This window comes from Aspergillus pseudonomiae (assembly GCF_009193645.1).
Source record: "Aspergillus pseudonomiae strain CBS 119388 unplaced genomic scaffold BDV37scaffold_60, whole genome shotgun sequence".
NCBI lineage: Eukaryota > Fungi > Ascomycota > Eurotiomycetes > Eurotiales > Aspergillaceae > Aspergillus > Aspergillus pseudonomiae.
This window is the reverse complement of record NW_022476052.1, coordinates 1-22,125: the sequence shown is the minus strand read 5'-3', so window position 1 is coordinate 22,125 and position 22,125 is coordinate 1. Positions and strand designations below refer to the sequence as shown.

At 48.9% G+C, this 22,125-nt stretch overlaps 10 protein-coding genes across 10 annotated transcripts; 6 read left to right on the top strand and 4 right to left on the bottom strand.

The window, feature by feature from the left end:
• Positions 1-2,007, top strand: BDV37DRAFT_174507 (eukaryotic translation initiation factor 3 subunit E). The gene is made up of 3 exons (XM_032079398.1): positions 1-1,254; positions 1,317-1,511; positions 1,582-2,007. Exons 1-3 carry the CDS (start codon positions 113-115, stop codon positions 1,598-1,600), a joined length of 1,356 nt encoding a protein of 451 aa, XP_031939003.1. The 5' UTR covers positions 1-112; the 3' UTR covers positions 1,601-2,007.
• A 722-nt stretch (positions 2,008-2,729) lies between these two features.
• BDV37DRAFT_174774 (uncharacterized protein) lies at positions 2,730-3,478 on the bottom strand. Its single transcript, XM_032079399.1, has 4 exons — positions 3,443-3,478; positions 3,006-3,388; positions 2,892-2,947; positions 2,730-2,833 (listed from the first exon to the last, which is right to left on the bottom strand). The coding sequence occupies exons 2-3, from the start codon at positions 3,273-3,275 to the stop codon at positions 2,915-2,917; spliced, it is 303 nt and encodes a 100-aa protein (XP_031939002.1). The 5' UTR covers positions 3,276-3,388; positions 3,443-3,478; the 3' UTR covers positions 2,730-2,833; positions 2,892-2,914.
• Positions 3,479-5,463: 1,985 nt separating this feature from the next.
• Positions 5,464-7,066, bottom strand: BDV37DRAFT_174792 (ArsA family ATPase). The gene is made up of 4 exons (XM_032079400.1): positions 6,773-7,066; positions 6,262-6,706; positions 5,616-6,205; positions 5,464-5,557 (listed from the first exon to the last, which is right to left on the bottom strand). Exons 2-4 carry the CDS (start codon positions 6,646-6,648, stop codon positions 5,515-5,517), a joined length of 1,020 nt encoding a protein of 339 aa, XP_031939001.1. The 5' UTR covers positions 6,649-6,706; positions 6,773-7,066; the 3' UTR covers positions 5,464-5,514.
• On the top strand, positions 7,067-8,049 carry BDV37DRAFT_174489 (hydroxyisourate hydrolase). Its single transcript, XM_032079397.1, has one exon. It carries the CDS (start codon positions 7,419-7,421, stop codon positions 7,968-7,970), a length of 552 nt encoding a protein of 183 aa, XP_031939000.1. The 5' UTR covers positions 7,067-7,418; the 3' UTR covers positions 7,971-8,049.
• BDV37DRAFT_174325 (uncharacterized protein) lies at positions 8,050-9,274 on the bottom strand. The gene has a single exon (XM_032079396.1). The coding sequence runs from the start codon at positions 8,843-8,845 to the stop codon at positions 8,129-8,131; it is 717 nt and encodes a 238-aa protein (XP_031938999.1). The 5' UTR covers positions 8,846-9,274; the 3' UTR covers positions 8,050-8,128.
• Positions 9,275-11,411: 2,137 nt separating this feature from the next.
• atfA (bZIP transcription factor atfA) lies at positions 11,412-13,381 on the top strand (the record flags this gene model as incomplete). The annotated part of the gene is made up of 3 exons (XM_032085050.1): positions 11,412-11,445; positions 11,895-13,017; positions 13,072-13,381. The coding sequence occupies 3 exons, from the start codon at positions 11,412-11,414 to the stop codon at positions 13,379-13,381; spliced, it is 1,467 nt and encodes a 488-aa protein (XP_031938998.1).
• A 738-nt stretch (positions 13,382-14,119) lies between these two features.
• On the top strand, positions 14,120-17,661 carry BDV37DRAFT_254120 (tubulin gamma complex associated family protein). The gene is made up of 2 exons (XM_032082610.1): positions 14,120-15,692; positions 15,742-17,661. Exons 1-2 carry the CDS (start codon positions 14,462-14,464, stop codon positions 17,520-17,522), a joined length of 3,012 nt encoding a protein of 1,003 aa, XP_031938997.1. The 5' UTR covers positions 14,120-14,461; the 3' UTR covers positions 17,523-17,661.
• Positions 17,662-17,870: 209 nt separating this feature from the next.
• Positions 17,871-19,558, top strand: BDV37DRAFT_254119 (WKF domain-containing protein). The gene has a single exon (XM_032082609.1). The coding sequence runs from the start codon at positions 18,009-18,011 to the stop codon at positions 19,308-19,310; it is 1,302 nt and encodes a 433-aa protein (XP_031938996.1). The 5' UTR covers positions 17,871-18,008; the 3' UTR covers positions 19,311-19,558.
• Positions 19,559-19,741: 183 nt separating this feature from the next.
• On the top strand, positions 19,742-21,105 carry prs2 (proteasome core particle subunit alpha 1). The gene is made up of 5 exons (XM_032079393.1): positions 19,742-19,916; positions 19,990-20,049; positions 20,169-20,263; positions 20,320-20,532; positions 20,593-21,105. Exons 1-5 carry the CDS (start codon positions 19,910-19,912, stop codon positions 20,977-20,979), a joined length of 762 nt encoding a protein of 253 aa, XP_031938995.1. The 5' UTR covers positions 19,742-19,909; the 3' UTR covers positions 20,980-21,105.
• Positions 21,106-22,031, bottom strand: BDV37DRAFT_174255 (uncharacterized protein). The gene has a single exon (XM_032079394.1). The coding sequence runs from the start codon at positions 21,778-21,780 to the stop codon at positions 21,232-21,234; it is 549 nt and encodes a 182-aa protein (XP_031938994.1). The 5' UTR covers positions 21,781-22,031; the 3' UTR covers positions 21,106-21,231.
• Between the last annotated feature and the right edge of the window lie 94 nt (positions 22,032-22,125).

Genomic DNA, 22,125 nt, shown 5'->3' with positions numbered 1-22,125 from the left:
ACTGACTTCAGTCAGAGATCGCACCGTCTCGCTGCTTCCCCGGTCCACGCCCTCTTCCCCCTTTCCTCCTTATCTTCCCTCGAGACGCTGCCGCCGTCGTCAGTCGTTCACCATGGCAGCCAACATTCCCCCTTCCGCAGAGACTTTACTCAGCGGTGCCGCCGCTCACCCCCCCAAGACCGCTGAAGAGATCGCCAGCCAATATGATTTGCTACCCAAGTTGATCCCCTTCCTCGACCGCCATCTTGTTTTCCCTCTTCTCGAATTTAGCTCCGGCCAGGATGATGATAAGGAGACCGTGCGGGCGAAATATGAGCTGCTTAAACACACCAACATGACCGACTATGTCGCCAACCTGTGGCAGGAAATCAACAACTCCGATACCATTCCCGATGAGTTTGTCAAGAAGAGGGAGGAGGTTCTCGCTAAGTTGCAACACTACCAGGAGGAGAGCGCCAAGATCACCGAATTGCTTCAGGATGAGGATGTCGTCGGTAACCTGCGAAGTGACAAGGTTGCCAACTTGAAGTTCCTCGAGGAACAGCACGGCGTTACCACCGAGATGGTCAACAGCCTTTTCGACTATGGCCGCTTCCAGTACAGCTGCGGTAGCTACGGTAACGCTGCCGAGCTGCTGTACCAATTCCGTGTTCTTTCCACCGACAACGACAAGGTTGCCTCGGCCACATGGGGTAAGCTTGCCTCGGAGATTTTGACCACCAGCTGGGAGGCTGCCATGGAGGAGGTCCAGAAGGTTAAGGAGTCGATCGAAACCCGCCTATTCAACAACCCATTGGGTCAGCTCCAGAACCGCTCCTGGTTGATCCACTGGTCTCTTTTCCCCTTCTTCAACTATGACCCCGCCCGCGATGTCCTGACCGACCTTTTCTTTTCCCCTGCCTACATCAACACCATTCAGACCCACTGCCCTTGGATCCTGCGGTACCTTGCTGCCGCTGTTATCACCAACCGCGGCCGTGCACACAAGAACAGCAGTCTCTATCAGAAGCAGCTGAAGGACCTCATCCGGGTTGTCCGCCAGGAGGGCTACGAATACTCCGACCCCATCACCGACTTTGTTAAGGCCTTGTACATCGACTTCGATTTCGAGGAAGCCCAGAAGAAGCTGGGTGAGGCCGAGGATGTGTTGCGGAGCGACTTCTTCCTTGTCTCTGCGGCCGATGCTTTCGTCGAGGCTGCCCGTCACCTTATCTCTGAGAGCTATTGCAAGATCCACCAACGGATTGATATCAAGTATGTAACTGAGAACGAATATTGCAATTTTGGTGGATAGAAATGGAACTAACGTGATACAGGGATCTTTCCACTCGTCTCGGCCTGAACCAGGATGAGGGTGAGAAGTGGATTGTCAACCTCATCCGCGACACCAGAGTCGATGCCAAGATCGACTATAAGGAGGGCACAGTGATTATGAACCACCCCCCTCAGTCGGTGTACCAGCAGGTTATTGAGAAGACCAAGGGCGCATTCTTCCGGACACAAGTTTTGAGGTTCGTTGAAACTTTCTGCATCAAAACTCTACCTAGTTTGACCAGGCAACTAACTTCGGTACTAATCCAGCTCGGCCGTCGCAAAATAAACACACATTATGCTATAAAACAAGAATTCGTCTTTTACCGTTCTCTTTTTGGTTCTGTTTATGCTTAGTATTCCCCCGCGGATTGCGGGCTTCTTGAGTGATGGGACCAAGCAGAGTGGCATCAGGCTGGCGTTCAGGTGGTCCACTTTTCATGTTCTCTTTCTTTTCCAATTGTCTTTTAATCTCTTGCACCGATCTAGTTGGTTGGCACCTCCTGTCGTGAACCTTTGTTCAGAAAATATTTCGATTGAAAGAATATCGATTAAGTCTTACATTGCTGGGAGAGCTTAAACAAGCGAAAAGGAGAGAAGGAGAGAAGCGACAGAGAAAAAAAAAAGGGACACTCAAAAAGAAAGAGGGAAAGAAAGGAAGAGCAGTACAGTATTTCTTCTTCTTTTGCGGATTGGGAGGGCAACGGACTGATCCCCTTTTCTATTTGTTCCTATGATACAAAACCTGCTTCCCTGTGATTGGTCTATGCTGTTACGAATGATCTATAGAGATGAGTGGAATTATAACCCGGTGGTTTTACTTAATCCATCTATCTATACAATTCTCTATCTCGACATTCCCCCCGTGGTCAAGAATACGTCTTAGAGCTTCATATCGAGGGGCTCGGTAGCAGAAGCCCTAACTACTCCTAGTAGTCAACTAGAACATATGACGACGTAGTTAGGGCGAACGCACCTAACAAGAGGGGGATATTATTATCTAGATCTAAGCTACAGAGCTGAATGCAGCAGGAGAGACATGTGAGCATGCTTTTGATTGACGTAAAAAGGTTGGACAGAGGAAAAGCGGACTGTATGAACGATGAAGATTAGCATCCTGTCTCTTCCTCTGTTTCATCTCAACGTTAGAGACACAGAGAGACATGGCTATTCTGACAGATGTATGTATGATGTGAATATCAAAAATGCAAACAATCATTCTAAATTCATTAAAAGCGAGGAGGCGCAGACCAAGACGCTTAACAAAACAAATCAAGGATATCTCTCGCATGACATAACCGGAGACTTTCTTTTTTATCTATATTGGTTGTTCTTTAGGTGATTACCGCCCACGTCGAGTTTCGTAGTCGAACGGACGTCTGCGCGGCCCCGAAGCTCGAACGGGCACGATCTCATTGATATAGGGCTCAGCATGGCTGGTGGATGCTTCGTCGCCCGCCATCCGAAGGGTCTCTTGCCGCTCATACTCTCGTGACATGGCCGCAAGATCGTCGATTTGTTCCTGGTCGAAATGTCAGTGATGTGGTCACGCGATCAAAGCCCGGAGAAGGGACACAGACCCTCGTTAGAGGTACACCGACTATCAGATAGCCTTCGCGTCCCTTTTGGTGGCAGACTCAGCTGTTAGGCCCGTTGTCTCATAGCTTGTGTTGGAGTGGTCGTGGTGATTATACCTGGTATGTGTATGGTCTGACTGATGCTGATGGCCCTAGGAAGTATTGTATATGTCCGAGGACAATGTGTCGTGATAGACCGTATCCTGGTAGCCAGTATTGTTGAACTTGAGACATCCTCATCGATATGTTTCTTGTCTTTGGGAGACTGGTATATGTGTAAGTAGGGTTGATGGGGGTTGGGTTGAGTAGTCTGCGAGGGTGATAACGATGACTGCGAGTCTCTACGAGGTACTTAGGGTTATAAGCATCCAACATAGTGTCCGGCATGCAAGGGATACTAAGTAGAAAGTGTATGAGAGGCCTAGCGTTTTGTACTGTGTATATATCACTTAAACCACGAAAACGCCGAGAAATTGTATACTAGCCAGTCGCAGCGATCACTAAGGGGAGGACGATTAGCCAAAGGGAGAAACCCTAGGCTAGATCGCACTTACGCAGCTAAGAAAACCATCGTGGGTTTTCGAACGAAAGGAATATGGCTGAGAGGCCACTTCGCATGCTGCTGATGTCGGATTTCGGGAAACCGCCTCACTCTTTTATCCAACCCCTTTCGCCGGGAAAAGTGAGGCTTGACTCATCGCCATCCGCAAATAGAGTACTCCTCCAGTAACGCCACTAGTTCCGGGGTTATAACGCCTAGGCTTTCGCTCCTGTTCGTCTGAATTCCTTGCCAAGTCTGCAGGGAATACGCACCACCAAAGTCGGTCTGTTTTCTAGTATAATGCCGTGGCTCCATGGACTGATCGAACGTTCAAGGGTCGTGTCTGTGACCGTCTGCAGGTTCTGTAGATCCATTAGACCAGGACGAGATTATTACGGTCCAGGGATTCATGCATGGCAAGCCGAAAAGGCCCTGACAATAGAATGACACCTGCAGGAAACACAAGCAGTATCCAAAGCTTTCGTGCACACTCAGTGGAATCCACTACATTTGAAAATTATTCTGTCTCTGTGACATTCGAATTTTTTTCAGGCAAATATATTTCCGTGATTGCATATGAACCAAGTGCGAAATTAAGACGTGGACCCCAATCACGGATCTGGACATTATGCCCGCCGAAGTCCATGGCTAGGAGAAAGCTTCATTCTAGGCCTCTCGGGGCAAACGGTGTGGATCCATTGAGAAAGGGACATTCCTACCATGTAACCCTAAGGTAGGTAGGTAGCGGTCAAGATTTCTCTCGATCTTCAGATAGAGTACGACATGCTTGCAGACTTACAAGTTCTCAGTCTATCTTCGAGACCCACGTGGAAAATGTTGATACTTATCTTGGATAAGGGCTAACTTGCTCCCTTGGCTTTGACTGGATTGTTCGCTTTAAGAATTTACGACATCTGGCCGGGGACCCGCTAACCCCTGTTCACCAGGAAGGTCCACATGCGAGCAAACGTCTATAATGCTATTGACGTGGACTGTCGTAGCAGGGCCAGCCTTGTCGGGTTGAACGTCGTTTGCTCTGAGCTGCCTGGGCCATCAAGCGAAATGCCACAGGGTGAGGCGGCGGAGATTATTGTTCTCGTGCTCCGGATGCAATAGATATCCTGCAGTATAACAGATTCAGACCCATCTAGCTGTTTGGCATTTGTGAAAGGGCTATTGTTAGAAAACGCATGTCAGCCCTTCATTTGGCTGGTGGGCAATGGGCAAGCCTCTTGCCCGGTGTACCCAGTCGTCCAACAAGCTCGCGTCCTTTCACTGATTTTGCTCTTAAAGTACCAGGGAACCAGGGGTGACAAGCATAGTGCACTTGACATGGGCATGGCTCGTTGCGGTGTATTCCTTACTCGATAGTCTTAACGCGCTCATAAACAGTCATCTTTCAGAGAAGCCGCATTTCGGAAATGGATAGGCCTGACCCGGATAAGAATGAGGCATTTGAGGTCATCTCCAAAGTCCAGAGCACACAGTTGCTTCTGAGCGGGACAGGCTGCAAGTGGAGAAGGCCATGCATAGGCGCAATCGAGACTTCGGCCTATCGATCTGCTCATCCGCGAACGGTGCTTGAGCGGTAACCTAAATAAAGCTTTTTAAAGGCCCACATTTGTAAGTTGTGATAAGCTCTTCGAGCCTGAAGAAGGCGGGAGTGAGGCGAACAAGATGATGGTTGATCGTTGATGGCCGGACGGCACGAATGCAACGGAAGGAAAAGAAAGGGAGAAAAATAAATGATAACCAAATTCCTTTAAGCATTGATGTCCAAAGTGTAGATAATATTGAGGATCGACATGGCCATACAAGCATGAAACGCTTCGTGCATTACTGTCTATTCTTTCTCATAACTCATCCCAATAATAACAATTCGCTGAAAACCTCACCTTGCATATTTATCTGTGCCATCCCCGACCTGACGACCTTCATAACAAACATGCGGCTATTCCGTAATAAAGTGCTTCGTAGTAGATAGCGAATCCTCCTGTACCGAGAAAGCCTTGTCGAATATCGTTCCACATCTTCTTCGGGTGCGACAATCCGGGTGAAACTATTGCACATTGCCACAGAGCAATTTTACTGTGGGGGTACATATGGGTGAATGAGCATGTCGCTGAATCTGCAGATAGTTAGTACTGAGGTTATTTTCTGTCTGGTGAGTTTCAACAAAAACTGACTTTTCAAGTTTCTCCTTTCCTCTGACTTCTTCAACCAACAGCGGCATCCGGACAACATTGAAATCTTCATAGAGTTCTTCAATCTGTTCCAGGTACTTTTTCTGCATCTTCCTCCGTGCATTGCACTGTTCACACTCACTACCCTGCTTGGGGAACAAAAGCTGATTGACGACAATGGCGTGTGTGTCAATGTTGTAGCTTGTCAGCTCCTGGATCATACGTTCGGTCTCATACAAAGACAAGAATTCAGCGATACAGACACACACAAAGGTGGTCATGTCCGGGTTCTTGAATTGAGTGTTGACTTCGCTGATGGTCTCTCTGAGAGACTCCATCTTCTGTAAAAGCTCGTCAATGTTCTGACCACCCGGCAGACCACCGCGGGAGCCAAGGATGGAGTTCAACATGGGCCCGAATTGAGATGATAACTGCGAAAGCTTTGCAAGAGCCTTTTCAAGCACGGTGGGAAATTGAAGGAAACGCAGGGTGTGGCCGGTGGGGGCGGTGTCAAAAACAATAACCTCATACGACAAAGATTTGACTTGCTTCAGGACTTCCGCAAAGGACATGGCTTCATCAACACCGGGAATCTATGTTGATTAGTCGCGGCACACCATGAGCACTCGGCAGTCCTTGAAAAACCTACGCTGAAAGCCAGATCCTGCATCATGTTCCCAACGCCCAATCCAGCCATAGGGTCGTCGCCCTGCCCTTCGCCGCTGGCCAGCAGGTCCTGAATGCTGCCATTGGGGTCAATCTCCATAGCGCTGAGGTTGTTGTACCCATCGACTAGTCGGGCTTCCTTTCCAAACTTTTGCCCAAAGGCGTCACTGAGGTTATGTGCGGGGTCGGTCGAGATGAGCAAAACCGATTTGCGAGCTTTGGCCAGTTGAATCGCAAGAGAACAGGAGGTAGTTGTTTTACCGACACCTCCTTTACCACCAACGAAGATCCAGCGGAGGGTATCCTGGCTGACAATCGACTGGAGCGAAGGCTCCATGAGATCGTCGGCTTGTACGATGGCAGTAGACATCCTGAAGCCGGTGTGGATTGGCTAGAATCTATAAGACAGACAACTGAGATTCAATGGACTAGAAAGTGACCAAAGGTAAGCTGTGGCTCAGCGGAACAATGAACAGTTATGGAGTCGAGTTTACCACGTAAATTGTTTCCCCGCAAGACCCAAAACTTTTTGGTTGCGACGATCGAAGCTTCCGGAAGATAAGCCTGAAAAGCTGTACGTGCTGGGACTAAGCTGTTCGCGCTTTCGAAAATCCAGGAGAAATCTCCGAACCTAAGATCGAACCAAAAGGAGTCTTCTCTCGAACAAGCGGCCGCGGCAGTTGGAAATTAAGAAACAACTCCCCGTTGTTGCTGTCGGTCAAAGGTGGCACGTGCGGAGACCGTCCTGCCTGAGGCTTCCATGATGGTCCCCCGCCAAAGAAAGTGTAGCCAATGCGATGAAAGCGTGACAATGCGTTTTCGAAAACACTCCAAGAGATTCCTCTCATGTCAATCATAAAATTAATACACCCAAGAGTTTCGAGCTCCGGTGAGAAGGTCTTATGTACTGGAATTTGACAATGTGAACTTGAATATCACAATTTGCTGCCCCACTGAAGGTATACTCCGGAAGGGTTCAACAGACTGTCGGTGGTCTCCGATGCATGAAGAGCGGAGATACAAAAACCCCATAGGTCTATATATAAGGGGATAGAGGAGAAAAAAAAAAAAATACCGGACATTTCTTTACAGTTCCCACTCTCCAATTATTGCTCTCCTTTTCTTCTCGCATATTTCTTGATGGACTTGAGATCGAGTGACCAATTGGGCAGAACCAAAGACCGACTCAGCCTTTACCAACAACAGCTGCTTCCACCACCAGCATCCTCCACCGCTGTCAACAACTCCATTGCTACAAGCACATCAGCTACAATGTCTCGCGACCCTATTACCTGCCACGTCCTAAATACTCTGTCGGGTACTCCGGCGGCGAACCTCCCGGTGACGCTGACTCTCTTATCAGCCCCTTCAAGCAGTCAAAGCCCCGTCACTTTCACCGCAACCACCGACGCTGATGGTCGTGTCAAAAACTGGACGCCTGCGACGAATTGCCCCGCCCCTGTTCCTGCTATCCTCTCATCCCTCCCGGCAGCTGACAGCAAGACGCACTGGTCCGTGCGATTCGAAGTTGGACCATGGTATGAAGCCCAAGGAGTCGAAAGTTTCTGGCCTGAGGTGGAGGTGAAGTTCACGGTGAAGGGACGCGGCCGAGAAGGGGAGGAGGGATGGCGGCACTATCATGTGCCGGTACTCTTGGGGCCTTGGAACTACTCAACTTATCGCGGATCGTGAGGCTATCGATAAAGCGCCTGAGGGGTCTTATCACCGTTTGATTAGGGTGGAGGCATTGGCTGCTATATGACGTATATTGATGTATGCAGGTAAACACATAGATTGACAGTCTCAAGTAAACTGAGACCTTGAACTGTGATAACAACAATGCACCAAAGTTATTCTTTCCATGTTTTTTCGACCTCCATCACATCCTTGTCAATTTCCCCCCATTCCATGCGACTCCACCTCTCCGGCCGTTCCAACGCATCCACGAAATGCTTCATTGCTAGGATAAACTGTGATGCCCATCTCTCAGGACTTACACGTCCAACTCCTGTTGCCAGTGGTGTTATCAGTATAGTATCAATTCTGTCCTTGGATCGGTCATGGTTCCAGCCTTCCACTTGACATAACAAACTCCACACACACTCGTACACTACTTCTCGGTCCCACGTAACAATATCTGGAGCTCTCATGGTCGGACAAATCGCTACCCATTTACAGCCCCACGCATTTGTGCCTGCCATATCTTTAGGGAACGGGACCAGCGTGCAAGATCCTGGGGGCGCAAAGCCTCTCCATTTTTCGTAGAGCACTTGCTGCGCTGCGTGTGTGAGCATGTCATAAGGATGATATGGACGACAGAAGTTCCGTGAGATCGCATCATCAAAGGCACCATCTAGGCGGCCGTACGAGTTGGCAGGTGAGACAACTAATTGGAACTTGGTCGTGGTAGGGACCGCATGGAGTCCCATGTTCAGCACGTTAATCTTGATCTTCGGGTTTTCTGCGAAGGATGGCCATTGCATCGGGAGAGCTTCGTTGAATGCCGTGATAAACTTCTTCTCCATGCAAAGAAGGATGATCTCTGGAATATTCTGTGATTTTGCCATTTCGATCCGATCTGTTGTCCTGGATGTGATTAACTATCTTGGAATAAAGAGAGAGCAACATCAGCTAGTGAGGAAGTGAGAATCAGGCCCCATCTTATAAAGAAGCCACGAACTACTGAGTATGCCTTGTCATTGTCAGCTGGTTACACGAGGCGGAACCGAAGGGCAAAACCTGCTGCCTGGTTCACCTGAGGCAGCTACGATAGTGAATGAAGTAGTAGTAGCATAGTACACAAATGTGTCAATCTTCGTGGACTTGTTGATATTCACAGATCACGAGCAGTTGAGGATCGAATCGGCAAACCTAGGTAACTAACTCGTATTATTCCTGAATCACCCGAGATCTCAAACAAAGCTAATCCCTTTTCTTTTTCTCTGCCAACCGGAAACCTGAATGACTCGATGCCAATTATGCATAATATTTAGCATTCGCATTATCAGTCAGCGTGTCAGGGATTGTGCATCGTCAACTGGCCGGCAAATGCAGCGATACCCTTAGATCCATACTAACCACTGCCAGTTGTACGAGACATACATACATGCCTAGACAGTGTACGACTATGTACCCCCGACACTTTTGAAGGTTACTCGTTGAACTGTAAGCAAACAAATTCCAGTCGACAATAGTCGACGCCCTCTTAATCCATCCCCAACCAACTTAGACAAGTCTGGACGGGCGGGTGGAGGCAATGGATGGTGCTTTGTCCAGATCCTCACCTCAGTGGCAATCCAAGAAATTCGACTTGTCTTTGTCTGGCCCGCCAACGAGAGCAAGCGACCACGAATCACGTGATGTAAACCCACGGGACGAACGTCCCAGATGCATTGCGTCATCAACAGGGCCCAATCAGCAACTCCATGTGCCATTCTCCGAACAGCGAGAACCCCCCTGAGAAACCGAAGCATGGATGGTTCGAAGACCATCGATTCCTTGTTCGTTATCGCCTGATGAGGGCCCGCCAGTGGCTAGAAGGATTTTATTGCATCTCTCGCGTGCGGATTTTGACCATTCACTTGACGGGGATGATTCACCGCCCTGCAAGACAACCAACTGGCATAAATTCTGATTCGCTATTTCGAATCTATGGCAGATCCCATTGCGGCCTTGGAAGTTTGGCGATTCAAAAATCATGTTCCAGGTTGGATTCTGGAGTCACGACTAAAGTGGGGCTCGTAATCAGGGCGATGAGTGGTTGGAAGGGGTGGAGCAACTAGCGCTGGCGAGTGGCCACCCAAGGCGTTCCCCACTCGTAGCGGCCACCCGGCTGGTCCAACGTCCCAGAAAATTCCTGTCGTCGTCACCGTGACTTCATCTCTGCTCTTTTTTTTTTTTTTTTCCCCTACATTCTGTCTCCCTTCTGAATTGGACCTGTTTGTCGCGTCGGTTCTTCAATTTTCTCGTCCTCTACAATTTTAGTTATCCCTGGATTATCGAAACATTCCTAATCTTGTCGCAACTGACGGGTGTCCGGTTTGAGTTGGTCTGTGGTTTCCGCCCTCACCCCATCGCGTCCACGGGCTTTGCGTCATTCATATTGGTCGAAACGTATTGCCGGGTGCCCACCTGTCTCCAAGTTCTTGTTGCAGGTCCTGTACATACTCCGTAAGGGTCACCCAGTGTTCGACTGCATAATTCGCTGCTTGACCGTGATTATTTTTGTTCCCCTCCTGTAAGGTTGGCTCTTTTCCATCCAAGTGTTTCCCTTTTCCCTCCTGTCATTCCGTCTATCAAAATTAGCTCTTGAAATTTTGGATTAGAAATCAACGAAGGCAAAACGAAAGAAGAGAGAGAAACATTTTTTTTTTTTTTTTTTAAAAAAAAAAAAAAAAAAAAAATAGAACAAAGGAAGAAAAGAAATAAGCAGCCCACAGACACAAAGTGGAAAAAGAAAAGAAAGAAAAAGAGAAATACGACAAGAGAATACTGTGGTGCGAAAGAAGAGCCGACTTTCCTATTCTACTGTTTGAGGTTGCACTTTAGCTGGTACCCGTTGGCCTTTTGTACACACCCTTAGCTTGCAAATTTTTTTTATTTTTTTTCATAATTCTTTTTATTTTTCGAATTTCTTTTTTACACTTTAGCGTGACAGGAGTCGAGTTCTTTAGGCAAGGCCCAAAAACGCTTAGCTCACGACACTCGACCGCCTCCCCTCTTTTTCTCTCCCCCTAAAAACTCCCTTTGAGTCCGACTACGTCACAACTTCTCATTTCCCTTCCCTTCACAGTTACTCTGGGATTCTGTGCAGAATAACGGACGGACATCAACAAATTGCCTTGAATCAGTCTTCAAGAGCATTGCCTACCTTCTGATCTATATTATCTTTTTCTCCTTGCGTATTGTTCTGAAGAATTACTCCATATTTTTGCCACCAGTCTTCACTTGATTCTTTTTTTTTTACCTTTTTTTTTTCTTCTCTTTTCCCGGCCTTAGGTTCTCTGATCACTCGCGCGGCCCCTTCGCTTGTCTAATATAACCGTCACGTCCAGCTAAATTATGTCTGCAGCTGTTGCATCAGCAGTTACAGGCACCTTAACACATCGCGCTGATACAATTAATACATCCCCAATGGACGCGAAAAAGAACGCTTTGGAAACCGAAGGTTAGTATATCTCCCTTCTAGTTCGAGCTTCTTTGTGTGTGCGTGCACATGACCTTTTCTTTTTTGCTTGAATTTTTTTTTCTTGGGTCATCGGTACTTTGCTTCCTTATATCGAGAAGTTGTCAGTCGCAAGAGAGTTTTTGCGACATCTGTATCTTCTATTAAGCCTTGGCCCATTCTGGCTTGGTAGATACGCCACTACTCCCCCAGATGTTCTGTTATGTGTTCCAGCCGTCGGGATGACCTCACACCTGGCGTCATCGATGGGGCTCTGTTATCAGATCGCTTACTGCCATTACCCTAACCACCGTAACGCGACGGAAATGTTATCTCATTGTCGCCCGTTACACTTCACTGCCCGATCCATCTCAGATACACCTCGCTGTCGCGTTCAAGTCGCGTCACGTTGTATTACTCACCTGCTGACTGGACCTGTTATTGCTTTGCAGACTCCCAGGCGTCGTCTTCAGAGACCAAGAACATAAAGTCCGATGTAGATCCCCAGACCTCACTGGCGCCTCCCCCGCGGCCGGCCATAACATCAGCTGCGGATACCCCAGATTACTTTAATTCTGTGCACAATCCCTTTTCATTGGAACCGAACCCCTTTGAGCAATCCTTTGGTGGTGGTGGCACTAGTGGTGGCTCATCTGGCGAGACACCTGGGAAGTCGATCCTTCCTCCAGTCGCTTCGCTCACGTCTCCTGCCTTACCCGGTGCTAGCTCGGCCGGAGGCGGTTATAGCTGGTCTAACTCCTTGCGTTCTGGGCCCCTGAGCCCGGCCATGCTCGCCGGTCCGACAGGTTCCAGCGATTATTTCGACAGCATCGGCAGAGGCTTCCCTACCCCGAACGAGTCCTCTCTGCGCACTGGATTGACTCCTGGTGGTGGAGGCTCCATGTTCCCGGCACCGAGCCCGAACTCCCAGGCGCTCCTGCAGCAATTGCAAAGTGGGGGTGCAACTCCCTCAACTATTGAGTTTCATCGTACTGCGTTGAACGCCGCCAAGAAAAACGCTCTGAATGGCCCAACCTCTAACCCAACCTCTGATCCAGAGCAAGCAGCACAGAGCACGACCATGGATATTAAACCCAACCAGTCGGATCCCTTCGGCCATCATGATGCTGCGGATGCCGCAAATGGGCTATTCATGCTAGCCAAAGGCGGACAGGCGAATCCCAATCAATTCGCTGTTTCGAACCAGTCCTCCATACCACCACAGAACATCCAAAATAATGATCAAGGTCGCGATTCTGATCGACGAGCTTCTAACGGCAGAGAGACAAGTGACGACGTGTCTGACGTGCAAGGTGAACAGGCGAAGCCTGTCACGAAAGGAAAGAAAAAGAATACGGCTTCTAAGACTGGCGGGGCAGCGAACAATCGGCGCAAAGCAGATGATGCTCCAGCTAAAGGGTCGAACAAGAAAGCCAAGCTTAGCTCTGGTAGCACTGAGCCTCCTTCTGATGCCGCTGATTCAGAGGAAGAGGAAGAGCAGAAGAAGAAGTCACCGAATGACAGCAAGAAGATGACGGATGAAGAGAAGAGAAAGAATTTCCTCGAGAGGAATCGGTAAGTTTCACAGTATTTGTGGCGCCGAGTGCATTTCTGACATGGCATCGATAGGGTCGCTGCACTCAAATGTCGCCAGCGAAAGAAACAGTGGCTTGCGAATTTGCAAGCAAAAGTTGAGCTTTTTACTTCAGAAAATGATGCGCTTACTGCTACCGTCACTCAACTGCGTGAAGAGATTGTCAATCTCAAAACGCTCCTACTAGCACACAAGGACTGCCCAGTTTCTCAGGCCCAAGGACTTGGGCCCTTGATGATGAACGGCATGTCGGCAGGATTCGACCCTCATCCGTATAACATCCCTAGCAACATGGGAATGCAACCAGGTGCACCTATCCCTGCACAGGGACTCCGAAGACAATGAATAAATAATTTCTAGACTGCGATCTTAATATCCTCCGATCTTGGTCTATTCGCGTTGCTACGACTTACAACGTTACTTTGCTTTGCACCCCTGGATGCAGGGCCATTTCTGTCTAGAGCCCAGACCATCTCCATGGGTTCTTGTTACGTTTCAGTTACATTCGGCTTCCGTTTTTTAAAACGTGGGCCTCTGGGCATGGGTAGGTGTTAATGATGTATACGAATTCAAAAATTGGACGGGCTGAATCTGATGGTGCGATACGGGATTTTATCGAATCTCTGGAGGGTGCAAACTTGGCGCAAAAGCTTCTTTTGGCTGTGTTACTCTATTTTTTCTTCGTCTTTCTCCTTTATTCTTTCCACTTCTCCCCTGTCTTTTTCTACACTACATCTTGAAACCTTAGTCCATGAGTTAAGGGGCTGGGGTTTGTGTATTGCTTACTTCTGTCTTCTGGGTCTTTTTTGACCTCCCTTAGTCTTGGGGCTTCAATTCGGCTGTCTGATATTCAAAAGACACGGAATGATGTGTCTTTTCCACTTCTTCTTTCCTTCCTCGAGATACAGCGTTAATCGGGTGGCGTTCTGGGGGCTGTTTGCTTTTCCCGTTCAGTGTTGCTACAGCGACTCGCATGTCAGATGGTCCTAGGTTTGACAATTCAAACATGCTGAGGTTGAATCAGTTCAATCTTAAATGATGTGTCATACGTAGATTCGTAGAGTAGTGGCTGGGATGTCTTCCCTCCAGATTACATGCTACCACTACTGTTAGTAGTCTGGATAAACTAAAGAGAGCTTGGCGGTCACGGGAGGGTTCAAACAGCTCAAACTAGGCAAACCAACAACAACAACAACAACAGCAACCACCGCCGCACGCTCATTGCGATAGCTTTTGAACATTGGCCGATTATATGCGATCCGGGGCAGGAAGCTATGCGCTGTTTTACTCCCCCGCGTTGAATTCAACTGTGTTTGCTTGCTCGGCATCCCACATTGCTGTACATCCACTGGTGATCATCGACGTCACGAGGGGTCGTGAATAAATCTAGCTTGGGAAAGCATTTGGAAAGCTGGGTTGCTAATTATGTCAGCTCGTCACTCTACGCGCCCGCGTCGCATTGAGGACGCCCTCTCGCAGCTCGTTGACAATCTCACTCACCGATTCTCTTACGCTGCCACGGAAGATGAGCTCCCCGACGAAGAATACGAGGCCCTCGCAGTGCGACAACAGGAGAACCTCGAACACTCATGGAGAATACTCGATGCCTATTCCAATTCGAGCAATGATCCAACATCGCCAAATGGAGCAGGCCTGGGGATCACTCGTAGAGGAAGCTTAGCAGGGGGGGAGAATATCAACAACGCGTCGGATTTGATCAAGCGGAAGCTGCTACGTGAGAATGCGAGCCCAGATAAAGCAATGCGATTCTCCAATTTATACTCGCGCCTTCTAACCCAACCTGTCCTATCACAAAAGTGGGCCATTTTGTACCTTCTTTATCGGCTGTCGAGTTCGGACGACTACGACGAAAGCTTCGAGGAGGAAGGAGGTAGTCGGAGTCCAGCTGTCGAACCAGGTAATTTGCAGAACTTGTTGTGGAAGGGACAGCGAGCGCGACAGGGAATGGGGCCAATGTCAGACGAGGAAGGTCCTGCGATCAGTTCATCAGCATCGCAGCTACCTGCGCGCCTCGAACGGAAAGCTTCTCAGCGACGACCTGAACGGGAGATACGGGACATGGGAGAAGATGAAGATCCTGAGGTTGCTCGAGAGCACCAGAGGCATCGCGCAATGTCAGATGCTGCAGCAAGAGACATCCAGACGGAGGAACAGAGAACCGTTCCGCCCCAGCCGGCTCCAGACAATCAACAGAAACTAGCTCGACCTGTCGAAAATGGGCTTTTGCGCGACCTTCCTTTCATCCTTCAGGGCTTATCGTCATCAAACCTCGAATTTACGTCCTCCTCTACCGTCAAACTCCCGCCGACTCTGCCCATCCCCTTGATATCCCTTCTGAACACATTGGCCGAGCCGGGCCTACTATATCGAAAGTTGTCGGCTTTTGTTGAAAGTTCCAGTGGGGGGTTGGTGAACCAGAGTTTGCGAGCAGCTCTCTCAAATGAGCTGCGTTCGTATCTTGGGTTAGTTGCGACACTGGAAGGGGAGATTCGAAGGGCGCTGGCCGCTCCTGAAGCTTCTACTTCTCCCGCCAGCGTCGCCAAAACCGGGGTTACGCTGAAAAGATGCGTAGTTTGGACAAGAGATGCGACAATGGCATTGAGATTAATGAGTGTGATCGTCGAAGAAGCTCAGAGTAAGTGATCTGATCTGCGTTAGCATTTCCATTACTAACGACATTTTAGACAAGAAGGGCGGCCAACTTATATCAATGATACATGGCTTCTCGACTTCTCACGGTGATCCTTTCGTCTGCGCACTAGCTGAGAAACTGCTTACACATGTTACGCGTCCGTTCTATGATATGCTGCGCTTATGGATCTACGATGGCGAGCTTTCAGATCCATATCAAGAGTTCTTTGTAGTAGAGCCAGAGGCTAGTCCAAGCGCTGATCCCCGGCGCATCGCGACAAGCGTTTGGGAAGACAAGTATAAGCTTGACGACGACTTGGTGCCATCCATCATTACGCAGGATTTTGCCAAAAAAGTATTTTTGATAGGAAAATCTTTGAATTTCATCAGGTACGGCTGTGGGGACTCGGGATGGGTAGAAGCCTATTCAAAGGAGACTTCGAAAGAGTTGCGGTACGGCGACACAGCAAGTCTAGAAACATCCATCGATGAGGCATATAAATCCACAATGGCGCGGCTGATTTACCTCATGGATGAAAAGTTCAAGCTCTTCGATCATCTGCGGGCGCTGAAGAAGTACCTGTTACTGGGACAGGGTGATTTCATTGCCCTCTTGATGGAATCACTGGCTTCAAACCTCGACCGTCCCGCTAATTCCCAGTACAGACATACGCTCACGGCTCAGTTGGAGCATGCTATTCGTGCTTCGAATGCTCAATATGACTCGTCAGATGTCCTTCGCCGACTAGATGCCCGGATGCTCGAACTCAGTCACGGTGAGATTGGCTGGGATTGTTTCACGCTCGAGTATAAGATAGATGCGCCAGTTGATGTAGTCATTACACCCTGGGGTTCTACTCAATATTTGAAAGTCTTCAATTTCCTATGGCGCGTGAAACGGGTCGAGTTTGCCCTGGGCAGCACCTGGCGACGATGTATGACCGGTGCCAGAGGAGTACTGAGAAGTGTCGACGATAAGGTAGGACCCGATTGGAAGGGAGCAAGATGCGTCATTGCTGAAATGATCCATTTTGTTTGCCAATTACAATATTACATCCTGTTCGAAGTCATTGAGGCCAGTTGGGATCAGTTGCAAGCATCTATCTCCAAGCCAGGATGTACGCTGGATGATCTGATTGAAGCACACACCAAATATCTCGATTCGATTACACACAAGGGTCTACTAGGCTCCTCATCTTCGTCTAAGAGCTCGTCCTCAAACAAGCATCAAGAAGAGAGCTTCTTGACTCAATTACACCAGATACTGAAGATCATGCTTGCATATAAAGATGCCGTCGATGGGCTGTACTCGTTCTCTGTCGCCGAGTTCACCCGAAGGCAAGAGCTTAGTGCTAAAATCGAAACGCGAACCGCACAAGGCCGATGGGGCGTTACAGAACGCGACCTTCTCTCATCCCGGCGCACTCGTGGACACCAAAACTCGGTGTCATCGGTATCCACGCCGAATGTTGGAAACTCTGCCGACGATATAGGTACTCCATCGTCCCTCATCGGCCAGGACCTTTCTGCAGACGACCACATGCTTTCGTCCCTACGTGTTCGACTCCGAGATCTGTCTGCCGAGTTTCGGTCGCGGTTGAATACACTCCTGGGCGACCTAGCATACCAACCAGATGTAGATATGCGGTTCCTCGCTGTAGTAATGAACTTCAACGACTTCTACGAACCGGTGCGAAGGCGGAGGACAGCGACGAGTTCCCGAGACAGGGAACGACTCCGCCGCAAGGCAGCAGAAGGTACTGCACAAAAGGAAATGAAGAAAGAGAGAAGAGATCCAAACGGGGTGGAAAGCGCCAGTGGCTCTGGTGCATGAGCACCATAATGTACTTGCCATTTAAATGCATCGTGGGTTCGCATCTTTGATGAGGCTAGGGTCGGGACTGTGAAACTGGAGTCAAGGAATCGGAAGGACAAAGTTTAATGGCATGAATAGATAATGCAAGCGATGATTTTACGGTCATTGATACATCTACCTACATACTAAAAGATGTTTTGTGAATATGAGAGAGGTTTAAGCTGGAAGAAATACACACGTAAATCCCAATCATATATTCAAATGGAGGCGGACTTTAAAAAAAAAATAACCTAATTCCGCGGTGTTGCTAAACTTCCGCAACTCACGTGAAAAATTTCCCAAAACTTTCTACAGTACAATTCAAAAGTTCAGTTTGCACAACCCACACCCACCATTTAGGCGCTAACTGCGTCTTTTTCTCCATCGTTTCCCCAGAGTCTTTTCATATACGCGACCGACCTTTTTTTTCGTGGAGGTTTCGAAAGGAGACCGCAATTTGTCGCAATGTCCGGCGAAGAATCCTCCCAGCCGTCGCACGTCCCGGCGTGGAAAAAGTTAGGCTTGAAGCTCAAGTACGCCAAGGACTCCGAAGAAGAGGAGAAGGAAAATACAGACAAGGGTGAAAAGAAGGAAAAGAAGGAGAAGAAGGACAAAAAGGAAAAGAAGAAAGATTCAAAGAAGAAGAGTAATGCTGAAGCCGAAGCCGAACCCGAGCCAGAGGATAAGAAGTCGCGCAAGAACAAAAAACGACGACTTGATGATGATAACGATGAGCGGGACGAAAAAGAACAACCTGCAATTGAGGAAAAAGACGACGAGTCCCGCAAGAAAAAGAAGAAGGTGTCTTTCTCAACTGAGGTAGAGGAGAAGGAGGTGCCGAGTCGTGATGCCCAAAGCGATGTCGATATGGATGCCGATGCCGATGCCGACGCCGACGCCGAGGATGGAGGGAAGAAGCAGAAGAAGAAGAAGAAGGAGAAAAAGAAGAAGAGGGATCAGTCGGCCGCTGGAGATTCAGCGAGTGATGCGTCCCCGAAGATTCATGAGACACCTATTCTCTCCTACCTGAGTCTTTACTACAAACATCGGTCGGCGTGGAAGTTTCAGAAGAACCGCGAAACACATCTCTTCAAACATGTTCTTTCGTTGGAGCAGGTGCCGACTCAATATAATGCTGCTCTTCTTGTGTATCTTCAGGGCTTGAAGAGTGAAGGTGCTAAGCAGCGGTTACGTGAGATTGCTGAGGAGGCCGTGAAGGCAGAGATTGAGGAGGCTTCATCCGATGACAAGGATGAAAGCGCCGTGGACGAGTCTGAGGAACATGTCCCGTCTGAGAAGGAGAACTATAATAGTGCAGTTGGCGCCTTCAGGGAATGCTTGTCCCAGGGCAAACAAGATGAGCTGAATACGACTGGATCTACGGATAAGCTGGAAGGCGATGCGTTGAAGAAGCTTGAGATGAGACAGCGAGCGGAGCTCGTCTTGTATGCAGTCAATGGCACGCTGTTCATCTTCGAGAAGCCAAAGCCTCTGGCGCAGAAAGGAAAGGGCGCGAAGAACCAGAACCAAGCAAATAAGAAGAAAAAGAAGAAGAACCGGACTGCTGTTGTGGAAATATCAAGCAGCAGTGAGAGTGAAAGCTCTAGTGACAGTGACAGCGACAGCGACGACGATGCTGCTGCCAGCAAAAAGAAGAATGAGAAGCCCAGAGATTCGTCTTCTGATTCGAGCAGTGACAGCGATTCTGAAAGCACAAGCTCGAGTGATTCGTCATCCTCGTCGTCATCTTCCTCTTCCTCTTCCTAACTTCCATTGCATAGGTTCTTCGGGCCTATTATCTCGTCTTTTTCTCCTACATTTCTGCTCGAGGTGGCTCACTTGGAGTCCATACTCATACGGTGAAACATCGTCAAAAAGTTCTCAAGGATTACGTTCGAAAAGTCTTTAGCGAAAAGTTGGATACCTGGTCTAGGCATATGAAGGAGTTCGTCAAACTGATGGCATGATTCGCCTGTTGTTAGTTGCCATGTATACCCAGTATATACGGATAGAACAGTATTTTCAGAACTTATTCTATTCAAAACTTGCTTATGAAGGCATAAAAACAAACGAGCCATAATCTATACCCAAGTTGTCCCATGTAGAAATGGTACGTACTAGTAGTAACTTGTCGGATTCATCGATCCGCCAATTGATATGCGCGGTCCAAAGGCGGTGACGGTGGAGCTTACTCAATAGCTCAGAGCTCCGGCCCTCAGGCACCCTCTGGCACGCGTCCTTTCGAACCTCATCATCCCCCATCGCCATTCCCCCTCTTCGTGCCTCTCGATACCTTCGTTACCACTTCCATTTTTGTTATTCCCGCTTGGTAACTTTGCTGAGTACTATATACACTCGTCGCCATCATGTCTGGTAGGGTCCTTGGATAAATTGATTAGCCTGGTGCCATGACTTCATCGATTACTGACCTTCGTTTTGCGAGCAGGAAGCGCATATGACAGACATATCACAATCTTCTCGGACCAAGGTCGTCTGTATCAAGTCGGTAAGTGCCTCGGTTTGGAAACTATGTCCTTGAGAAACAGTTCGGCATCAACCGAACATGTGGGGACCATCGCCATAAGACAACTGGATAGCTGATCGTCCATATTCCGTCATCAACAGAGTATGCCTTCAAAGCCATCACTTCAGCCAACATAACTTCGTTGGGTGTGAGGGGAAAGAACTGCGCCGTGGTGTTGTCTCAGAAGAAAGTTGCTGTAAGCTACATTTTCCGCACATGTTTGAGTCCTGAGATTGCCTAACGATACCGTAGGACAAACTGATTGATCCATCCTCCGTTTCACATATCTTTCGGCTCTCTCCCTCGGTTGGTTGTGTCATGACCGGTTCTATAGCGGATGCTAGGGCTTCCGTTGACCGTGCTCGTGGAGAGGCGGCGGAATTCCGATACAAATACGGTTACGAAATGCCCTGTGATGTTCTTGCGAAGCGACTTGCCAATATAAATCAGGTCTACACACAGAGGGTATGTATCATCCGTCTTGGCCAATTCGGGGTTCTGTGGACTGACGCAAATACTTTCTAGGCTTACATGCGCCCGTTAGGAGTCGCTACGACCCTGATCTCTGTCGACTCGGAGAATGGCCCACAGGTCTACAAATGCGACCCTGCAGGCTACTACGTCGGATACAAGGCCACCGCATCTGGTCCGAAACAGCAGGAGGCGATCACTTACCTGGAAAAGAAGCTGAAGAACAAGGATTACGCCGAGGGCAGTTGGGAGGAAGTTGTCGAATTGGGAATCACAGCCTTGAGCAATGTGCTTAGCGTCGATTTCAAGAAGCACGAATTGGAGATTGGAATCGTTGGCGGCCCTCGGGCGGATGGCCAGGAGGGCACGGATGTCAATTTCCGGGCTCTGACGGAGGATGAGATTGATGAACGGCTGCAGGCGATTGCCGAAAAGGACTGAATGTTGAACGTATGAACATGCATGTTTGCTAGACCCGAATGATATTTAATAGCATCGCTCCGACTCCGGTTGTTACAATGCGTCCTTCGCCTGGTGATATAGTTGCAGGACCCTTGCTGCCAGGGCAGACAAACAGTAGACGGAGGACGATGATTCGCCTGAACTTCTCCAGGTCTGTGGCAACGTGCAGGATCCAGGATCTCGGTATGAATTAGATTTGACATGGGGGATTGTGATGGGTTCGAGCAGAGATTACACAACCTGCAAGCTCTCTGTGTCTCCACAGTATCTGAGACGTGACAATCTGCAAGGAGTGCAGTTAGTGAGCGCTATGCAAGCGCGAAGCACCGTCGGAGGGAATGAGCGAGGATACGGAAGGCTGAGTGGATAGCTGTCTTGCATGCCCTGGGGCCATCTCTTGACGTAGTCGAATGTGCATTGCAGATAGGATTCGCCACCGGAGCCGAGCCAGTTGGGCAGACGTGACAGCAATGCTGTGAGCGGGAAGGAGATTCGCCTGAGGCTGTCAATCAGGATGTCTTCAGCTGGTCTCCGGGAACCGTGGCCGGGGTGTGGCTGAGCTGGGAAAGTGTGGCTTTCGCGGAGTTCATCCCCGTCATCATCGAGGCAAACGTAGGGTCCCTGAAAACTCAATTGACAGAGTGAGTCAGGGAGTATCCATGATGTTTTGCTTCTCCTCTGACCTCGGATGAAACCTTTCCTAACCGGTCGATGCCTCCGGACCTGAAACGCATCGGATTCCCTCGTGCATATCGTGGGACTAAAGTGTGGCGAGAACATGGCCGGAATGCTTGGGAACCTGAAAGCACAGCTGGTGAATTACTAACTAGTTCGGCGCTTAGCGCCATTTTTAGGAGTTTGGCGAACGGACAATCAGCCCATTGGGATCCATCGTCCCTTAGGGTGTTCCACTTGGCGGCCTGCACCTGTCCTGCAAGATAGAGTCTACTCGGTTTTCCGAGATCCAGCATCCCAGAAAGCCACGGTGGGTGCGTTTCCACTGGTGCGGTAAACTGACACATGAGATGATCCATGCTGGATGTATCATTTTGCTACTGTATTTAGTCTGTGGGGTTTAGACTTTTTTTTTCTTTTTTCTTTTATTCTATTTTTTTTTTTTATTTT